General features: G+C 35.9%; 1 protein-coding gene across 1 annotated transcript in view; it reads left to right on the top strand.

Moving 5' to 3' along the window:
- The window catches only part of CNTNAP4 (contactin associated protein-like 4), a gene marked incomplete at its 5' end in the record, with an annotated part of 203,951 nt that overhangs the window by 97,406 nt on the left and 85,651 nt on the right, over nucleotides 1–20,894 (top strand). Inside the window, one exon of the mRNA XM_010568747.1 lies at nucleotides 11,893–12,040. Within this exon, the coding sequence (XP_010567049.1) occupies nucleotides 11,893–12,040 (148 nt within the window). The remainder of the gene's footprint in view (nucleotides 1–11,892; nucleotides 12,041–20,894) is intronic.

Here is a 20,894-nt window from a genome sequence, read left to right as displayed (position 1 = left end):
TCCAGGACCCAGGTTTTTCTTCTGAACACCAAATGCTTCATATACCAATCTAGCCATGTTTTTCATCCCAAATTGATATAATCTTGCTGCCTACAATGAAGAAGAAAAAGGACTTGATGAAAATCAAAGCCTTTCATAGACATAGCAAACTTGTTGAAAACAGAAAAACTTTTTAAAAAAATTACATATTGAGGGTGCACAGGGGAGAATACGATGATGTTCACCTGCTTAATCCTTTGTACATGGTTACATTAGCCAAGTGAGAAGTTTTAACCTTTATTTTTACCTGAATGATCACTTCAATACCTGTATCAATTCCATATAGCTCTAATTTCACTTTGCCAGTCTGTTTCAATGTAGATGTGTAACTGCAGAATACAAGTGGCCAGGTGGAAGTTTGATTAACTAGATGAAGGATAGTTAGAGAGTGTCATCAGGAAACTTGAATTTGGGGGATTATCTTGTTGTCCCATCTATTTTTGGTGTGGCTACCATGAATGCTGACATTTCTGGAAAACTGAATCTCTGCTTTTGTACTCCAAATGTTCTTAACAAGAAATATTTTATACATTGGATTTAATTTTTCCTATTCACTGATAGCTACTTCTGAATGCAACCTTAATATACATTCACTGAATATTTCTGCTAAAATTTAATACAGAATTAGTATTAGTATACAGAAAGATTTTTGAACCTTATTATTTACAGTCTATCTAAAAAGCTTAATCTCTTCAGTGAGTTTCCTTGGGGTTTCATTTCACAGTGTCTTTCAACAGCATAGAGCAAACAACATGGAAGCTGCTTGCTTTTGAAAGGTTTTCTTACAAACACAATGGCAAGCACTACGTAAAAAGAAAAGTTATAATTTGTCACTGAAGTTTTTGGTGAGATGGGTGAAATATTTGACTAATTTGGAAGTTGTAGGAACATAAGAAACTGATTGTCATTATGTTAACTTGGTGTGTTATACAGTATTGTGAGCCCATAATGATGAGTTACAAAAGAATTCATATACAGGCATTTCTCTAAAGTTAGAAATGGTGAGACTTCATATAAGAAATCCACAGAAATAAATTTAATTGAACTCTTTTATTGTCTCTGACCCTGAGGACATAAGAGCTACAAAGCATTTGCTCTGCCATTTCTATGTTGCATAGTTAATGAGGTTTCCTTCCTTTCTTTCTGGTCATTTAATTTCATTTTAGAGCAAGTGTGAAATTGTATGCAAAGGAATGTTACACTGTAATATTAAGACAGGTATTTTATATTGCTTTGAGCAAACAGGATTCCCACATACTGTTTTGACATTTCAGTAGAGGCACTGCTGTTGCATTATAGCTATTTTAGTTACAAATTACCTGAATTATCTTTATTTATCATTTCTTTCTGGTAGTGTTTGTGCTATACTATGTGCTGTGGAGGTATAGTAATGAATCCTTATTCCTACCTAAATTTCAAATAATAAGAAATATACTATCACCCCAAATTTTACAACTTTTAACAAGTAAATATGTGGAATAGACAAGTTAAATAGCCTACTGCTCTTTGAAAACATTTCATAACATTTATGGAGCTTATTATTTCTAAATGTGTAAACTCATTTGATTTGACACTCAACATTAAATATGATTAGTAAAAACATTTATTTACCCAGCAGAGTAGTGGTTAAACTTCAAGCTGATTTGAAAGTAGAAAGGACAGTTACACTGTAGCCCAGGCTCAAAATTCAATGTGTCCATATTTTACAGATTGTTTCAAATGGATTTATTAAAAAAAAAAAAGAAAATAAATTGTCATAACACTTCCATTAAAAACTACTGTGATTGTTACCCTCAGATTATCACAGTTACCTTTAGAATATCAGAATCCAAATTCATGGACTACAGTTCCATATTTTAAAAAGTATATGCAAATTCATCTCAGATGAACTGTAAGTCACTGAGGATAAAGATTGTTCAGAATTCCAGTAATACTATTATGAAATACATTCACATTTTCAACTTTCAGGGAATATCTGTAACGTACATGTGCTTAGTTATTAATAAATAAAGCATGGTAGTTTCATAATTACATATTGGAAATTAATAAAGAATTGTTGTTATGATAATTTTTTAAGGGAGGATTAACAAACCTCAGTGTTGTGCCCAGTTGTGTTAATACAAGGGCTCCCTCCAATGGCGACAAGTTACTTCACATACAATTTATTTCTACATATAGATGAATGAAACGGAAATAATGTACATGGAAGAATTCAAAAAAGTACTTGTCTCTGGTAGTTTACATTAAGATATTTTTAATGCATGCATTAGTCCCTACACCGTGACATCTAGGCAACGAAGTAACTTTTCATTTCAGATATGCTGATCATGAAAAAAAAGAAAGAAAAAAGACAATTTTATTAACCACATTTCCAAAGGAGCATGGCTAATGGGCAATAGACCTCTGCTGGCTAGCAATAGCCATTCAAGGGCCCTAGATTCACACTCTACCTACACACCCCTGCAACTCTGTTGAGTAAATGGGATGTCCAACTGCTACTGCTGCAAAGAAGAAACAAAACCCACAAACTTTTGTTGTTATCTTATTTTTTAGATATTAAAGTATTTTTCTTCTATATTAATATGAAAGCAAACTGTTTCTAATTTTGTTTCTTCAAAAGAAAAAAGAAAACCAAAACAAAAACCTAAACAACAACACAGAAAGACAGGAAGAATTCATAGCACTGGGTCCCTTCACAAATGTCAGCTGTCACTTTTGATAAATTACCTGGTAAGTGCAGTCTCATCTTCTCTTCATCTCCTACTTCTGGAACTGTTCTCTTATGGAAAGGTATGCTGATATTCCGCTCACAGAGTGAAAGGCAAAAAAAGAGAAAGAAACATGACATAATATCCCAGTGGATAAAACACTCACCCAATGTGAAGAAATACCAGAAAGACATTGAAAGAATATTGGTACAGTTTACCCCAGTATCCTGTTTCTGTCTGACACTGATGGAAAGCTGTAAGAACAGTGTGAGGATTTAGTGAATGTTCACCAGGTATGGTCTCCAAGCCAGCTGTGATTCATGGCTTACTACTTCCCAGGAAGAGAAATCAGTAAAGATGACAGAAGTGGTGCAATACTGCACCACTATCACCAACAGCACACATCAGAATATCCAAATAATTTAGCTTTAAGATCAGGATTGAAATAAGAAAACTGAAGAGGAAAGATAGGCCCAGCATTTTTAGAGAAGAAAAACAAAAGTTTGGGCAAAGGAAAGAGAAAGGAGAAGAGAGGACTGAAAAGAGAATATTTCACATGGTTAAACACCAGCTTAATGCCAAAAGAGTATTGAAAGGAACATGTATCTCTGAGGGGTGGTTTGTGTGTCAAGTCTTTGGTGCACTCCCTTGCATTGCATTGGAGATGTTAACGATGTTAGCCCCCACAGCACAAAGGAGGTGGACCTGGAGGTCCGAGCGTCACAGAGGTTCCACTGGGATTTCAGTCTGGCGTCATGTTATGAACCCTGTTCTTTTGCCTCCCACTACCTGGCTCAAAAAAAGTCCCCACAAAAACTCCATTTTATAATGTGAAACCAAATACCGCAGAATCACAAAATGGTTGAGCTTGGAAAGGACCTCTGGAGGTCAACTGGTCTGACAACCCTGATTAAGAACGGTCACCTAGAGCTGGTTGTCCAAGAACATGTCCAGAGGGCTTTTGAAGATCTCCAGGGATGGAGACTCCACAACCTCCTAGGGAAACCTGTTCCAGGTCTCTGGAAAAAAAATATTTCTTTACAGTTAAAAGTTTTCCTTATGTTCAGACAGAACTTTCTGTGGTTTAGTTTATGCCCACTGCCTCTTGTCCTATTGTGGGACACCACTAGAAAGAGCTTAGCTCCATCTTCTTTATGTCCTCTTTTCAAATATTTATATACATTGATAATATCCCCCCTGAGCCTCCTCCTGTCTGTGCTGAACAGCTCCCTCAGCCTTTCATTATATGGGTGATGCTCCAGTCCCTTCATCATCTTTGTGGCCCTTTCCCGGACTTTCTCTAGTATGTCTATTTCTCACTTGTGCTGGGAAGGCCACAGCTGGACACAGTAATCCAGGTGTGGCCTTAACATTGCTGAATAAATGGGAAGGATCACCTCCCACCACCTGCTGGCAATACTTTGTCTAATTCAGCTGACGAGATTTCTTTGCAATAATGACTCATTGCTAGGTCATGTTTAATTTAGTGACTTCGCACTGCCCTGTGCTGAATGTCATGAGGTTTCTGTTGGTCCATTTCTCCAGCCTGTTGAGGATGGCAGCACAACACTCTGATGTACCAAGTGCTCCTCCAAGTTCTGATGTCACCAGGAAACTTGCAGAGGGCACACTCTGTCCCATCACCCAGATCATTAATGAAGATGTTAAACTGGATTGGATCCAGTATTGACCCCTGGTGTATACCGCTCATTATTAGGCTCCACATAGATCACTGGTCATCACCCTCTGGGCCCAGCTGCTCATATTTTCAAATATGGCAGAATTAAAGTCACCAGTAGAGTCATCACTTTACTGCACTTATGTACAATAGCCAAGTGATTCTTTTGTATCTGCTCAGAGTAACTAGTAACTTTTACAGCCACAAGTATTAGAAAACTCCGCCTAACAACCCTCATAGTTCTTCTTTCATATATTCTATTTAGGCATTCAGTTCTGTTTTGAGGTTTGATGCATCGCTATCAGGAAAAGTGATGAAATGAAAAAAGTCTGTCAAAAAGTCACAGATAAGAAACTTTATATAAGACGGATGACATTAACAGCAGTATGCAGCATGTCCATCTGATTGCTGGGTCATTTTACTAGAATGGAATAACATGTTCAAAATTATTTGGATATTATATCAATATTAATAATTGCCTTAGCATTAGCATTACTAAACTTGGTTTACAGAGTGGAGAAATGGGATTGTTCACAGGAGACCTAGCACAGAGAGTCTACAGAGATGTTTTCAACTAAGAAAAAGTAGTTTCTGAATTTCACTTTTTACTTCCATTTAAGCTTATGATATTCACCATTTAATAAAAATTACAGGGACAACAGTTATCCTGCTTCCACATTACCACTGCCAAAGAGGAAATTGCAGTGATTTAAGTCTAGGAGGTGGGAGATAGTTTTATGTAGATGATTCACCAGATATTTCACAGTGTGCTGAACATTTAACCTGCTTTTTTCTAAATTTTCCTATCTGATAATTGGTGGTAATGACAACGTTTTTCAAGTGTTTTGACATTTACAGAGGTCTCATTAATTTTAATAGTTGTTGTTTTCTTGTTTCTTCCTGTTCTGTAATATATGTTTGCAAATGCTCTTAGTTCAGGCTGTTTCAAGATCATGTATCTTCTTTTTAGTTAATATTATAAGTGAAACATACATTCACTGCTTACATAAATCTAAGTACCTATGTGACTTTTTTAGGAGGATATTGTCAGCAAAGAAAGTACAGAAGTAGAATGAAAAATAATATGGCATAAAATATAATCCAGTTATTGGTTGATGGTATGTCATGACTTGCTGATTCCATTATTTTGTTTGAAGTTTAAACAATTTGGCTTAATTTGGTTTTGATGTTTATCTCTCCTTTAGCACTTTTAGATGGAAGATAGATCTAGTTTGCAGGTCTTTGGGAAGAAGTTAATTTTAAACAATGCTCAAAAGAGAGAATTGCAAAAGGAATAATTTATCTTTACGAGTTTGTAGAGAAATTGAGTATAGTTGATGTATATTATAGAGGAATTCCACTGGTCATAGCAATCTTCTTGCTGACCATTTTAATCACATGATGTATTTCTTGCATCCTTAACTGCCTGTTGTCTTTTATGCTGTGAATTTTAGGAAATTTTTGCTATTTAAAAGCTAGAAAATATCCAGAACACTTCTATGGTGCTAGAATTTGTCATTTTTACAAAAAAAAAAAAAAAGACCTTAAAGAAGTTAAGAAGCATGAATGACAGGACCATGTAACAGGACATGGCTATGAGCTAGGTAATATAAACAAGAATATGAGGAGCTTGAGTTTTAAATCTAAGAAGAAACATCAGTAGATGGCAAAGTGGATTAGGTCATGGTCATACTGGTCAACCAACAAGTTTAATGCAGTAAAGCATTCCCCTTAATGTGCTGCCATAAACAATAGAAGATACTACAGGTGGAAATTGATACCTTGACCTGGAGTGTTTCAGGGAATCCTTTTGGAGACTGAATAATTTGAAATATCTATCTTTATATATAGTAGCTACAGTTTTATTCTTCAAAAGATATCCACTCTCTTCCTGCTTTTCATCATAGTACATGAGAATAATTCACCTTGAGGTGTTCTACAATGAGCAGAGACACAGTTTAGTAACTTCTTATAAAAGGAAGCTGTATAAGATACCTACGTATAATGTAATATTTAATTAAATAAATTCCCTTTCTACATTTCTAGGTCACCATGTGTAAAACTATTAGTAATACCGTTGCAAATAAACAGTGTTTTGAAACATTCTGAAGAGCACTCAATAGTCTGTTTTTGTCATTTGTAATTTTAATAACACTCACAGATGACTAGTAATTAAATGGCAGATTTGTCTTCCTCTTGGTAAGTGAAATAATTTTCTATAAGAAAAAACCAGTAATTTCAGTGCTAAAAGCGACAAGATTCCCATTCTGAACTCTTGATTTAAAAGTACAATAAATTATACTTTAATAACAAATTCTACAGCACAATGAATGAAGAGATATTTAAAATATAATGTTGAATGGTATTCTTTAAAACATTCTTAATGGACTGCAAAAACACTAAGTGAAAAATATAATTATAGATGAAGTAGTCTTTGAAATATCTTCTTTCAGAGGATTTTTTTTTAATTATTTTTGTTTATTTTTCAAATAACATGTTCCAATGGAATTGTATTTTGTGAATCACATTGCTTAAGTTTATAACATTAAATGATGAAATCAGTGTGTTGCAAACATTTGAAATCTTTTAAGCAAGCACATTGGAAATATCTATATAATAAAAACCCTAAAAACAAACAAAAAAGCAAACAAGCCCAAACTCCATTCTAACTAGGGAAGATGATAGATTCAGGGAACCATTGAATGAAAGGGAAACATAATATTTTGTGCATAACATCAATATATCTGACACTAATTAGTCATGGGTGCAGCATGGCAATGATTTTAAGATCCCTCCACTGCTTTGCTTGGAAATCATGTCATAGCTATAGCTGATCAGACATTTTTCTTTTGACCATAGCATTGGTCAGATGACGTGCATAGTGTGCAGATGATGTACACAACGTGCAGATCATGCAAATGCATCAGAGCTTCCCAGATGGAGTATGCTCCTATGGAAATAGCAGAAGATGTTATGAGCGTGAACATTGACTGGAACAAGATGTTTTTCTAGCCAGGTTTTTTTCTACCTATCTAGTCTATTTTAATCATGTTGTCATTAATACACACCATCTTTCTTTACAAAAGAGGTTATGATCAATCAAATTTATGAATATGTGCAACTGCCATGTGTTTTTGTCAATTTAAGATTACTCTAGTATAGTTCAAGTATATCTTCAAACAATTCAGAGACAAGACCTGGTGAAAAGTACAGTGAGCATCTTACAGCCCAGGGCTCCTCACTAGGATGTCACTGCTAATCTTTTATACCCAACAGATCTGTCAGTTTTTGCATTAATCACTGATTATAACCCATAAAGCCCTGACAATCTTTGATCATTTTATCTGTGAAATAATTTTCTCCTAGCCATAATTCCAATCTGGAAATCAAGTAAAGGAGGCAGTTGTCTGTTGCAGTGTTTTCTGGTCAGAGAAAAGGAAGTCCACGCTCATTTTTTTCACTTTAACCAAACAGGTCACACCTGTTGACTTTCAGGACTGACTTCAAAAGACTAACAGTAGCTTCCCAAAGTGGTAATACCATGAGAAGGAAAAGTCTGAATGTTTGGGTCCTTGTGCATTGAATATTTCCTTGACGTTGAGGTTGATTGTACTGTGTGCTAGGTTAACTTGAATAGACAGTCCTTTTGTTACTGAGATGTAAATAGTTAAACTACTATATGAACTTGGATATAGTTTAGAAGTTATGGGAGAAAACAATTTATTCTGAACTCCCTTAGTTCTCAGAAGAGCTCAAGATGGGTTAATCCTGAAGCATTATTAGAGTAGTTTGAATGATTCTCTAAGGTGAATAAATTGCCAGTAGCCTACTGGGATTTCTATTCTGTTCTTGATGACTCCTGACACTAATACCAACTACAGTTTTGGTGTGTTTCATAAACAGAAAGACTTGTACAGGCCGTTTGGCATGACAGTGTTTCCAAAGCATAACCAACATCATGCAACAACAGCAAGTATTTTATATGAACAGCTCTTAGTTACTTCACACAGAATTTGTCCGCTGCTTGTGTTTGTTTTGGTAGTAGAATTCATAAAACACATGATGAAGCTCTTGAGGTACACTAGTACCTCACTGCTAAACTTTCTCTTCTGACAAAATTATCCATGTTGGGGTCCTGTTCCAGTTCTTGTCAATAAACATGAAATAAGAATTTGCATCTAAGTGTACTTATTTTACATAGTAATATTTGTATTTAATATGAAGTAATATTTTTAATAAATATCATAATATTTCTTACAATGGGCACACAATATATGTAAAAACATTGCACATATTATTTACTCTGATAGTATGTTTTTACAGTGTATATGTAGTATACTATATAGTAAAAGTTGCATTTGTAAACAAGCATCATCTGTTCTAGGTGATCTGAAGCATGGCTCAGTATACTCAGTGCATGTCTCATACATAGCTTTGCCTATGGGGGACTTTTTGACTGGCTGAAGAAGGTTTAGACATGATGCTGGTATTATCCCTGGTCTAAAACCACATTTGCTTTCTAGATAGAGGGTGGAGAGGGAAACAAGAACTTTGTTTTTACCTTATCTTGATTGATGTAAGCTTACCTTCACAATCGTTCTGAGCTTTGTGATGCCCTTCTACACACAGGATTTAAATTTACTAATACAATCCAGAGCACATGTGTGATTTCTGATACCTTAATGAACTGAATAATTCTATCTTCAAAGCAGGGTTAAAATAGCTTCAGGTAAAGAAACTACAGGGTTAGAAATTGAGTAGGATGGTTAAAACAAATTTGAGAGTAGGCCCTCATTTCAAGCTTCAGTACAGCCCAAGGTACTTTTCTTCTGTGGAATAAACCAGGCCGTGAAGAGCTATCTACTTAGACATCTATGCTGCTGATTGCCCCTGCTACTGGTTAAGGCTAAACTGCAACACAGTGTTTCCATGTTTCAAAAATGGCATCCTTTGAGAAAGATGATACGTCTTCATGCTATTAAAAAGCAGCATAATATAGCATCTGTAAGAGCATCAGCTAAGATTCATTAAGCAGTTATATTGGAGGGGTTAGCTTATTTATGAAAACAAAGCTTATTATGTGTAACATTCATATTAACTAAGGGTCAAATTGAGTCTTTTTAACCATCAGATGCCTGCGTATGTTGTGAGGACTCTGCATAATCTAGAATAATGGCACGTTCCCTTCAAGTGATTTGGCACAAAATGAAGTGATGTAAACAATCGGAAAAAGGCAGGGGTGGGAGGAAGGGAACTTATTATATGGTTATAATTGTTGTGTGTTTAAAACGATTGCTGGATTGGACCATAGAACAGTAATTGCGTAAAACAGTAATTGCCAGTAAATACAGGCATGTATCTGTCATGTTCAATATGCTTGTCTTCTAAAAAGCCTATAAGCTACTTCCATAGACTTCAGGTATGCCCTTTGTATTTGTAGTCTGGAGGAAAAGCTGTCTGCTTGCCTCCCCTTTCTCTTTCTTGTGAAAAGGATTAAAACTGAAAAAAACCTCAAACTATGTATTTTAACCTTTAGAGAGTTTAAAATCAAGCAATAAAGACCCATTCAATACTGAACTCAATACACTTTAAAGTGTGTTCTTTCCAGATAAAAGCTTTGTAAAATGACAGCTAAAAATATTGATTTCTAGACTGACCATTCTGAATGGTTTAAGGAGTAGTTTGAATTACTTTTAGGCTGTTACTGAAGTCAAAAACCTGATTTTAAGTTAAGAACACATGGCTTAAGTATACCCTGCAGTAAAAAATCAAGCAATATGCATTCTGTACTCAACAACTAAATTTCATGAGGTGGCTGCCCTCTGAAAATGATTTTGGAAAAAATTTAAATCTTAATCAAACTCTTCATTTGCTCACAGTACTTAAACTTCTGAGGCCTGGGTTCTGGTTCAGTCAACAAACTAATTGGCACTTTCATTGGTAGCTATATTTGTTGCAGACTGCAAATAAGGATTTTATGGGACAAGAGATCTGGAAGCGTCTTACCCTCCAAACAGCAGCTCTTCCCCAGTGTTTGTTTTAGCATGTTTCTACCTTCACTGGCTGCGATAGTGAAACTATGAAGCATGAAGTTGAAAGTAGTGTGGACATTCAGAGTCACTAACTCTCATTGCTTATTACTAGCTTAACAGGTTAGCTGTAATGAGCCCTTTCACTAGCTGTTTTCTTATTTCTTTTCTCTTTTCTCTCTTTTCTTTTCTTTTCTTTTCTTTTCTTTTCTTTTCTTTTCTTTTCTTTTCTTTTCTTTTCTTTTCTTTTCTTTTCTTTTCTTTTCTTTTCTTTATTGAATGTGCAGACCTTAGAATTTATTAATTTTTTTTACTAGTACAGGGGACAGAAGGGGCAAACATTCATGTACAGGAGGATAAATAATGAATGCAATGATACTCAATGATTCAAAAACCTATGGAAAGAGAAGCTGCATACCTAAAGATCTTGGTTTCTATATACTTCTGCATTTGCAACATCTATGGCATATACCTATAGCAACAGTACTGTCCATATATACAGAAATGTGTAACCTTTTTAATTCTTCTCATAAAAATATTTCCAAGAGCTATTTCTGTCTAATTTATCAGATATTTAGATCAAAAATGTTTGAACAAATTCTTTTGCTTCACATATCACAAACATGCAGTGAGGAAAAAAACACACAACACCTGAACATGTAACTAACAAAATCAGAATATATTCTCCAGTCTTTAGGATGTTGAAGTTCATGATTACAACTCTTCAGATTTTTTACATTCTTCTTTACATTTCTTTAAGTTTCTTTACGTTCTCTTTACATAACAAAAAGGGAGAGTAGTCTTATCAGTTAAATACTGCCAAAAAAAGTTGCTATGATAATACTTTTTTTCTTCTTTTAATCTCTCACATGGGAAGAAAATTTGAAATTTAGATTTTTTTTTTTTTCAACAGAACACTGAATTAAAATCTTTTTATAATACTCTGGATTCATTAGTTGGAAACCAGAGTCTTCCAACACCATGGTCTGGCAGTATAAGAACTTTTTAGATTAAACATATTACACATCTAAAACACGTTTCCAATGAAATTTATCTAACCTTTTGGTAAAAGCTCACTCTGTTGTCTTATGAAAAAGTATTAGATGGTACAACACACCAAAATGCCAGGATGTCCTACACGTTTTGTGAAAGGGATATTTGGTTTTGAAATGTTTCATTCACTTAAATTTTAGAAGGTGTGAGATTTGTCTATGAGTGTGGTGTCGGTACTTAACACACAGCCCACTTAACACTTAATCCAGAAAAATAATCAGGATTGATTCAGCAGTTGCTCCTATGGAATTCACTGACAATTACTTTTTATTCCTGTGCTTACCTGTTTGCCAGATGAGGGTATAAAATGAAAAGATCAGTAATACTTCCATATATTTCTGTATTCAATACGGTTGTGGCTGATCTCTTTTTCATTTTCTTCTAGGCCTTTTCTGGAAACACAAATGCTGACAGTGTTGTATACTATAAGCTTCAGCATTCCATTAAAGCAAGATTTCTCCGTTTTGTGCCTTTGGACTGGAATCCGAATGGCAGAATTGGAATGCGCATTGAAGTGTATGGATGCACATACAGTAAGTGTTTTGCTGAATCAGCTAAATTAAATGACTACTCATCATTGTCTTTTGCTGCCTAAATTACACTTGAAAGTAGATTTCTAAGGTTAAATTTAATCTTGAATAAAACTGATTCAATAAGTCTATGTGCAGACTTCACTATTTCTGCATCATCTGACAATATGTGATGCTTATTTTCCAGTGCTTTCTATATTGGAGTGAATGGTGTGGATGTAATCCAATAACTGATTTACTGCAAACTCTATTTTTGATAGTCTGAAAAACTGCATCTTAACATGGTGTACTTTCTACATGAAGGGTGAAATGTGGAAAATGTTTACAGTTTTGAATATACATGGTCTTGGTCCTGAGCTAATAAGAGTAAAAGTAGATAGACCCACAAATACACAATTGAAGGATACTTCAAAGTTGTTATCTATTTAGGGGATATTTTTGGAATAATTTTTGTGTCATTAATAAAACATTAATAACTGATATAAGCATTTGGAACACAAATGCGTAAGTGTTATGGCTGTATTGATCTGCTGGACAATGTAAATCTTCCTGTTATCTTCCTGTTACAATTCTTCATCCGCAGACTTTTTAAAATATATTCCTCTCAGCAAGTTGTTTACTGGTTTTTATTCTCCACATCTTTCCTCCACGAGGGAAAGACAGTTTATTTTAAGAAACCCCTTTAATTGCCTGTTTTAAGTACTTCATTTGTTGTTTTTTGTAAGATTTTTTTTTTTTAACTTTTATCCTTAAGTCATGCTTTACACTGCTGATCTCTTCTGAAAGGTCTCCATATCTGTCTCTTCTATTTCCATTCATTAGTATCTGACTTTAAACTGAATATCAGTAAGATATGTCTGGGTTTTCTGCCTTAAACTTGGCTTTGTAAAATGAGTAAAAGACCATGAACTAAGGATACTGAAAATTTCGACCTGGCTGCAGGAGATTAGGTCACCTCAGAAATTAGATAAACTGCCCCATTGCAGAGAACAGACAGGTCATGCCAGGAGAAAGGTATGAGAAGCTAAAAACACACAGAATTCCTCAGTGACATCTGCCTGGAGACTAGGAACATGACTGATGATTCCTAGAACAATCTAATGATACTGCTGTAACTGAGGAATGTGGCCAAGATTCAACTTACCCTCCATTGTTTTAAGTACCAGGACTACTAAAAGTAAAAAATGGAGGCTGAACAGATGGCTTCATAATTCCCAGCTGAAATCTCATTTAAGTCTCACATTTGAAATCTCATCTCTGTGTTACTTGATGAGACTACATTCCTTCTTGTCTCTAAGCTTCAGTGAAAGTCAATTGGCTTTCCTTCTTCCAAGTCCTTTACCTTGTGCATTCAACAATTTTTGAATAGTTAGTCAATGTCTTGTTGCCAAACACTTCCAAACTGAAGAGGTCTCTTTTGCACATGCCTAAAATCTAGATTTTAATTTTCTATATTCACTACTGTAATTTTCTCTATCACACCCTGCAAGGTATCTTATGGCTCTCTTCTGTGATATTCTTATTGCCATGCCAATGGAAAATCTAAGAGTTTAAAGGACAAAAAGACAACAGTGTCCATGTTACTAAAAATAATAAAATATATAGAATAAGCAGTTACACAGTTAAAATATTTTTTTGTGTGGTCAGTAACTACTTTTGAAGAAGATTATGTATTTTTCTGTATTTTAATTATTTCATACAGGATCAATCCTATAGGTAGCTTATGGAAACAAATAAATGATAGCTATTTTCTAAGATTAGGCTGAATTTAAAAGGAATATTTACTTCATCCATTATCCAATGTAATGCAGTACATAAAGAACATGATAGTGTTAAAAATACAGAAAGGATTTATTTAAGGATATTTTTAAGGTGGTTAAGATTTTCTCTGTATTAATGATATTGTGAGTTCTTAAAATGCTTGTTTTTTCTATGTATAAAAGTTTTCATTTCAAATGAATTGCAGACTGTTTGTCACCTCTTTATTTATTTTGAACATCTAGAATTACCATGTGGTTTTAGTAGTTCAATTCAATGGTTGCTGTTGAAGACAAACCAGGTGATTATAGTCTTATAGTTCTAAAATATATTCAATAATTTGTCTTGTCCTCCATTTATCAGACAAACACAGGACATGTAGTTATTGTTCAAGTAATTATGCCTGGCTGTTTCTGAATTGTTATGTACTTTTCCAGACGGGACCAGAAAATAAAGAAAAGCAGAAATGCCAATGATACCTATTTTAACTTTGAGTCACACTTTCCAGATTTCCCATTTCTCATTCTTCCCTTCAGAGAGATCTCACTGGGTCTTATACTGTAAGAGTAAGCCACTTTCTTTCCATTTACCATCAAATATGTGGACTGTGTTCTATATTCAAGTGCAAATGCAGTAATTTCTTTGTTCAGTCTTATCTGTTGCAAATTGCACAACTAAAACTAAAATTGCAAGAATATATAAAGTTGATCTCACTATTCCATAAAGTGATATTGAAAAATGCGTATCTGTTACATCTAAAAGAAACCATTACTATCTTAGTGAAGTAAAGCTTACAGGGCAACTGCTGGCACTCCTTTCAAGTTGCTGCTCTGTTGTCTTCCAGCCAAATACGTGCTCTGAATAATTTAGCCTAGTATCCTCAGAACTAATGTTTCCCCTTTAATTACAGTCTCAAGGAGGTTTGGTAATGGCCATGATAAATGTCCGTTGGATAAACCAGGATATTATGAGTTTTGTTTCCTTTTTTTTTTTTTTTTTTTACACGGAACTCCCTTTTTGCTAGAAACATTTTAGGCGAAGGACTGTCACAGTATTTATGTTTTTAAAGCATGCATCCAGAACAAGTCCTTTCATTTTTGCCTCTTAGCACTTATGGAATAGAAAGGCTAAATAAGGGTAGTCAGTTATGGAGTTACATGAAACATTACAAGAATTCCCCTGTATTCTTTGTGTTTAGTTCTTCTCCTTCCTCACTCTACTACGTCTGCCACATTCCTCAGTTGTCTTACTCCTCTTCTACGGTCTTTTTCATGTAAGTAGGAAGGAAAGATGTTTTCTACCTCCAGTTGATCTACTTGGTTTCACATGGAGTGATGCAATCTGCTTGTGCCATGACTACACAACAAACAGTCTGTGCTGCCAAAAAAACCCCACCCTAAAATCTCTCTCAGCCTTTGCCTGATAGTTCTTCCTATTTAGTGTGTGCAAAAGAGACTGATGAATCTCTACAGACATTTCCTGTGTCATGTCCCTGAAATGTCAGATTGTGACAATTAGGCCCTGTAAAACAGAGCTCAGGTTAAGCTATCCCCTGGCACTAAAAAAGGGAAATTGAAGGTCTCTTTGGCTTTCTCTTTTCTCCCCTCATTACAATGCTCTCTTTCTCATTCCATCCTCTGAAAACCATTAGGCTAAAAATAGGAAAAAAAGAAAAAAAAAAGGTTTTTTCATATGACAGACAGAAAGATGAGTTTAAATGTGAAAATGACAACTGCATAAAATTGTAGGAGAAAGATAACTGCAAACTAAATGCACGTTGTACATTAAAACATCGTTAGATGCAGTGCCTAACAACAGGCACTGCAGATACTGTGATATCAAAACCCTCTTCCAGAGTCCTCTAACACTGTTAAATGTGTTGAGGCTTTCTGAGCATTCCCTTCATGTCTGGAATGTGAAAAATCAATGGCAGTTACATCAGTCAAAGAAAGGACTAAATGTCTTCATAACTGGGATAATGTGCTTTCAAGGGCTTGATGTGAATGTGATTGTAAAAAAGTTCATTTTAAATGTGGTTGATTATGAACAATTTTAATGTGATCCCTCTCTGCCTTTTTTTTTTTGCCCCCAAAAGGCTTTGTTTGAAGCAATACCTAAGTCCTGATTTACCTAACTTTTCTGAACACCATGAACCTTCTCAGGTCAGCTTTCCCGAAAATTGGAAAGGGCCAGAAAGCAGATTTCTCATTTTAGTACAATTGGCCAGGCCTAAGGATGTCTAAAAAACAATTAAAAATGCTAAATAGTTTGCATTGTTTATTTTTGTTTTTCTTATAGAACATTAGTATTATTTCAATTAATTTAAAGATCAACAAAAGTGAAATAATTTTTCAAACAAAGATATTGCAACTAAAACTTTTGCTTAGGATCACTAGAACTCGATCTTATGGTGTGTGGGGAGGCTTCCAGAATTTCCAGTTTCTGAGGCATTTCATCACTTCCAGAGGTATTTTCACAGTATACTAAGGATTTAGATTACATTAATTTGAAAAAGACACATTGTAAATTGTGGTAAGAAAAGATAAGTGTTCACAAAGCAAATCACCCTATTTTATTTTCCTGCTTTTTAACAGTAGAGTAGAGAAAACCCATGGAGACTGATGTTCAAGTCCAGGGACTATTAGAAGCTGAGAGTAGTTGGCAAATATGAAAGAAGAAAATGTTATAGCACCCTGGATATTTGGGCTCATTCTTTCTATCCTGATAACTCTATTGTAGACCCAAGCTTTATCTCTCACAACTGTTTCAATTTATTTCTAGTGATAGTGCATAGATGGTGAAGACAAAACGTGTTTGAGAAATGTAAAAATTCTGATTAACATCTGCAGCCCTTTCACGATCTTCATTCGTGCATGGCGGTAGTGGGAATTTGTTTTTTTATTTTCCACATTTGGACAGAGTAGATTTTGCTTCTTAGGAGCTAGTGCTGCAGAATAGTGAAAGGCATTTTGGAGAGCAGTGCTAAATGTTGGTTATGCTCTTGTCTAGATAACTAATAACAAGAGTATGTTCCCAATCAAAAAACCCTGCTGTTATCAGTACCTAATAAGAATATATTTAGTTAGCTGGTTTCATAGATACATAACAATGTACAAGTTCTATTACTGAAGTTTTTATTGAAGCTATTAAACTTCACATTCATAATTTACATTTAACATTGATTAATGTTTTTATTGTCCACATTCATTCAATGACATAATGAATTAAAATAGTTAACCTAAGATTCATTTTTAGGTAGAATGTCATATTTATTCATTGTACATTTGGTAAATGAATTCTTCATAAGTAAGAAGTACATTATCAAGATGTGAAAAAAATCAAGAAACTATATTTAAAAACATAGCTGCATTCACTGGCAAGAGTTTTTGAAAATGGAATATAAATGACTGACTTTAAGTACCTTAGTTAATTTGAATTGAGTTCATTTCCATGCTGACAATGTGGAGAAATATTTTTAGTGAAATTAAATAAAGTTAGTAAATAGATAATGGACTTCTGTTGACTTACAAGAAGTCAACCAGTCAGCTGAAAAATAACTTCATATTTTAGTGAGTGTCCTTTATATCTTCATTTATTTCACAGATGTATCTTTCAAGGGTAATTACCTTCTTCTTCTTTACTTATGAACTGTGAATAGTCTATGTGCTTTTTATAGTGTTATCAGTTCCTTTGTGTGTGTCTTGTTCAATCTGTTCTGATTTTGACAGATACGCTTATATTATTGGGATAAAATCAGTTGCTTCTTTTCTTTTTTCTTTTCTTTTCTTTTCTTTTCTTTTCTTTTCTTTTCTTTTCTTTTCTTTTCTTTTCTTTTCTTTTCTTTTCTTTTCTTTTCTTCTCTTCTCTTCTCTTCTCTTCTCTTCTCTTTTCTTCTCTTTTCTTCTCTTTTCTTCTTTTTTCTTTTCTTTTCTTTTTCCCTTCCCTTCCCTTCCCTTCCCTTCCCTTCCCTTCCCCTTTTCTTTTTTCCAAGTAAAGTGAAAGTATGTGACCTTAAAAGAAATTAGGTAAAACACTGTCATAAATAGAAAGTAGATTTCACTGTAGCACTGTCATGGAGCTGTAACACTATACCTACCTTTTAGCACAGTCCTGAGAAGTATGAATGTAAGTAAAACAGAAAGCATACATTCATAATGTAATAATGAAAATTCCTCAGTATTACTCTTTTCTTTATCTGTAAAACTTAGGAGTTTATTATTTTGTGCATTATAGTACAGAATCAAGCAGGTCAAGGAAGGCTATTCTGCCCTTCTACTCCAATCTCGTGAGACCCCACCTGGAGTACTGCATCCAGCTCTGGGATCCCCAGCATGGGTCCAAAACAAGGACCTCCCAGAGTGTGTCCAGAGGAGGGCCATGAAAATGGTCAGAGGGCTGGAACCCCTGTCCTATGAAGAAAGGCTGAGAGAATTGAAATTGTTCAGCCTGGAGAAGAGGAGGTTCTGGGGATACCTTATTGTGGCCTTTCAATATTTAAATAGGCCTTATAATAAAGATGTAGAGAGACTTTTCCAGGGCCTGTAGTGATAGGACAGTAACAGTTTTAAACAGAAAGAGAGTAGATTTAGATTGCACATGAGGTAGAATTTTCTTTTTTTTTTTTCAATGATGAGGATTGTGAGACACTGGAACAAGTTGCCCTGAGATGTTGTGGATGCCCCATCACTGGAAGTGCTCAAGGTCAGGTTGTATGGGGCTTTGAGCAACCTAATCTAGCGAAAGATGTTCCTGCCTATAGCAGAGGCATTGGAACTAGATGATCTTTAAAAAGTCCTTTCTAACCTGAACTATTGTATAATTATATGCTATGAAGATGTCCCTTGAAGTGTGTCCCCAGCTCTCCCCATTGCAGGTGTTGGAGGCCTGCCTATCCGGCGGTCTGACCTGCTTTCTAGGGTGATTTGCTGCTTGCTAAGGACATGGATCCAGGATATTGTGAAGAGACTGTTGAAGCTTGTCCAGCCTTCAGACTTTTCCCCTTTGCTGCTTTTCCATGTGGGCACCAACAGTAATGCCAGGGGAGACTTGGTGTGTACCAAGCATGACTATATGTCTCTAGAGCCAAGGGGCAAGGGCACAGGGTGTAAGGTGGTGTTTTCCTTGTTCATGCTGACAAAACAGAAGAGCTTGAGGAGGACTGGGTGGATCCTTTGGATCAATAACTAGTTGCACAGCTGGTGTCAGCAGCAATTGTTCAGATTTAACAACCTTAGGACACTCTTTGAGGATCAAGAGTTGCTAGGAAGAGATAGAATCCATCTGACCATGTAGCACTAAAGCATCTTTTCCAACAGGCTGGCCAATGTGGTGAGGAGAGCTCTAAATTAGTAATGATGGTGGAGGGAGATGATGGCCCAAAATCAAGTGAGGAAGTGGTGGACTGGTTTGAGAAACAAAGGCTTCAGGGCAGTGTGGACAAGAGAGCATGGAAACAACAAACCGGAGCTGAAGTGCAAGCACTTGACCACCTCAAGTGCAAACACACAAATAGGGAAGTGCTGCTGTGAGGGCAACATTATGGAAGAAGTTCTCACTTTTTCTGAGAAATCAATACAAGTGGATACCTTTCTGAAGTGCCTGTGTGCTAATGCACACAATATGGGGAACACACAGAGAAACTGAGGTCTTCGTGCATTTGAAAGACTATGGTCTCATCATGACCACAGAGGCATGGTGGAATAGCTCACACAACTGGAGTGGTGCCATAGCTGGATACAGGCTGTTTAAAAAGGACTAGCCAGGACAATGAGGAAAGGCAGTTAACTTTTATGTGAGAAAGCAGCAGGGGTGCATGGAGCTCTGCCTAGGGACAGATGATGAGACAGCTCAGAGTTTATAGATTAGGATTAGAAGACAGACCAAACTAATAACCTTCCACAGTGATATAACTGGCTTGGTGAGTGAAAGGGGGTGTTTGGTGTTGGTTATCTTGAGTTTAGCAAGAGTTTTGAAGCTGTCTCCCATAACGCTGTCATAGACTCCTGATGAGCACAGGTTATTTAGGTAGAAAATGAAGTGGAATGAAAACAGACTGAACTGCCTGGCTGAAGCAGTTGTGATCAATGGCACAAAGTCAAGCTGAGTCTATTCACTTGTGGTGTATCCCATGGATTGGTGCGGGTTTCTGTGATGTTTAACATCTTCATTAATGACCTGGATTATGAGCCAGAGTGTATGCTCCGTAACTTTGCAGCCAATAAAAATTTGGAGGACTGATTGACACACCAGAGGGTTTTGATGCCATTTAGAGGGATCCAGACAGGATGGATAAATGGGCTGACAGGAATATCATGCTGTTCAACAAAGGGATGTGCAAGGTCTTGCACCTGTGGAGGAATAATCCCAGCAAGGGTTTACCAGTACACACTGGGGGCTGACTGTGGCCTTGAAGAAAAAGACATGAGCGTTCTGGTAGACACTGTGTTGACCATGAGCTGAAAACATGCCCTTGCAACAGAGAAGGCCAATAGCATCCTGGGCTGTTTTAGGAAGAGTGTTGCCAGCAGGTCAAGGAAGGTTATCCTTCCGCTTCACTCAGCTGTGGTAAAGAGACATGTCTGAATTGCTAGGTCCAGTTCTGGGATTCCTACTACAAGAAAAACTTGGACATACAGGAGTGAAACCAGTAAAAGGCCACACATAAGATTAAGGGACTGGAGCATCTACCATATGAGTAGAGATTGAGAGAGCTGGAACTGGAGAGTAGAAGGCTTGGGGGAAATCTTACACATGTGTATTAATAGCTGATGGGAGGGTGTAAAGAAGACAGACCCAGGATCTTTTTAGTGGTGTCCAGTGACAGGATAAGAGGCAATGGGCACAAACTGAAATACAGTTGTTTTTACTGTGAGGATGGTTGAACACTGCCATGGGTTGCTCATAGGGGTGTAGTCTCTGTCCCTGGAAATACTCAAAACCTGACTGGACACAGTCCTAAGAAACCTGCTGGAGCTGATACTACTTTGCTTGGGGAAGTTGGACAGGATGGTTTCCAGACATGCATGGCAACTTCAAACATTCTGTGATTCTATGATGTCCATACTAGAAAACTGATGATACAAAGTCCTGTATTCCAGTA

This window comes from Haliaeetus leucocephalus, unplaced genomic scaffold, assembly GCF_000737465.1.
Source record: "Haliaeetus leucocephalus isolate CR32 unplaced genomic scaffold, Haliaeetus_leucocephalus-4.0 Scaffold251, whole genome shotgun sequence".
NCBI lineage: Eukaryota > Metazoa > Chordata > Aves > Accipitriformes > Accipitridae > Haliaeetus > Haliaeetus leucocephalus.
This window is presented reverse-complemented; position numbering and strand designations above follow the sequence as displayed.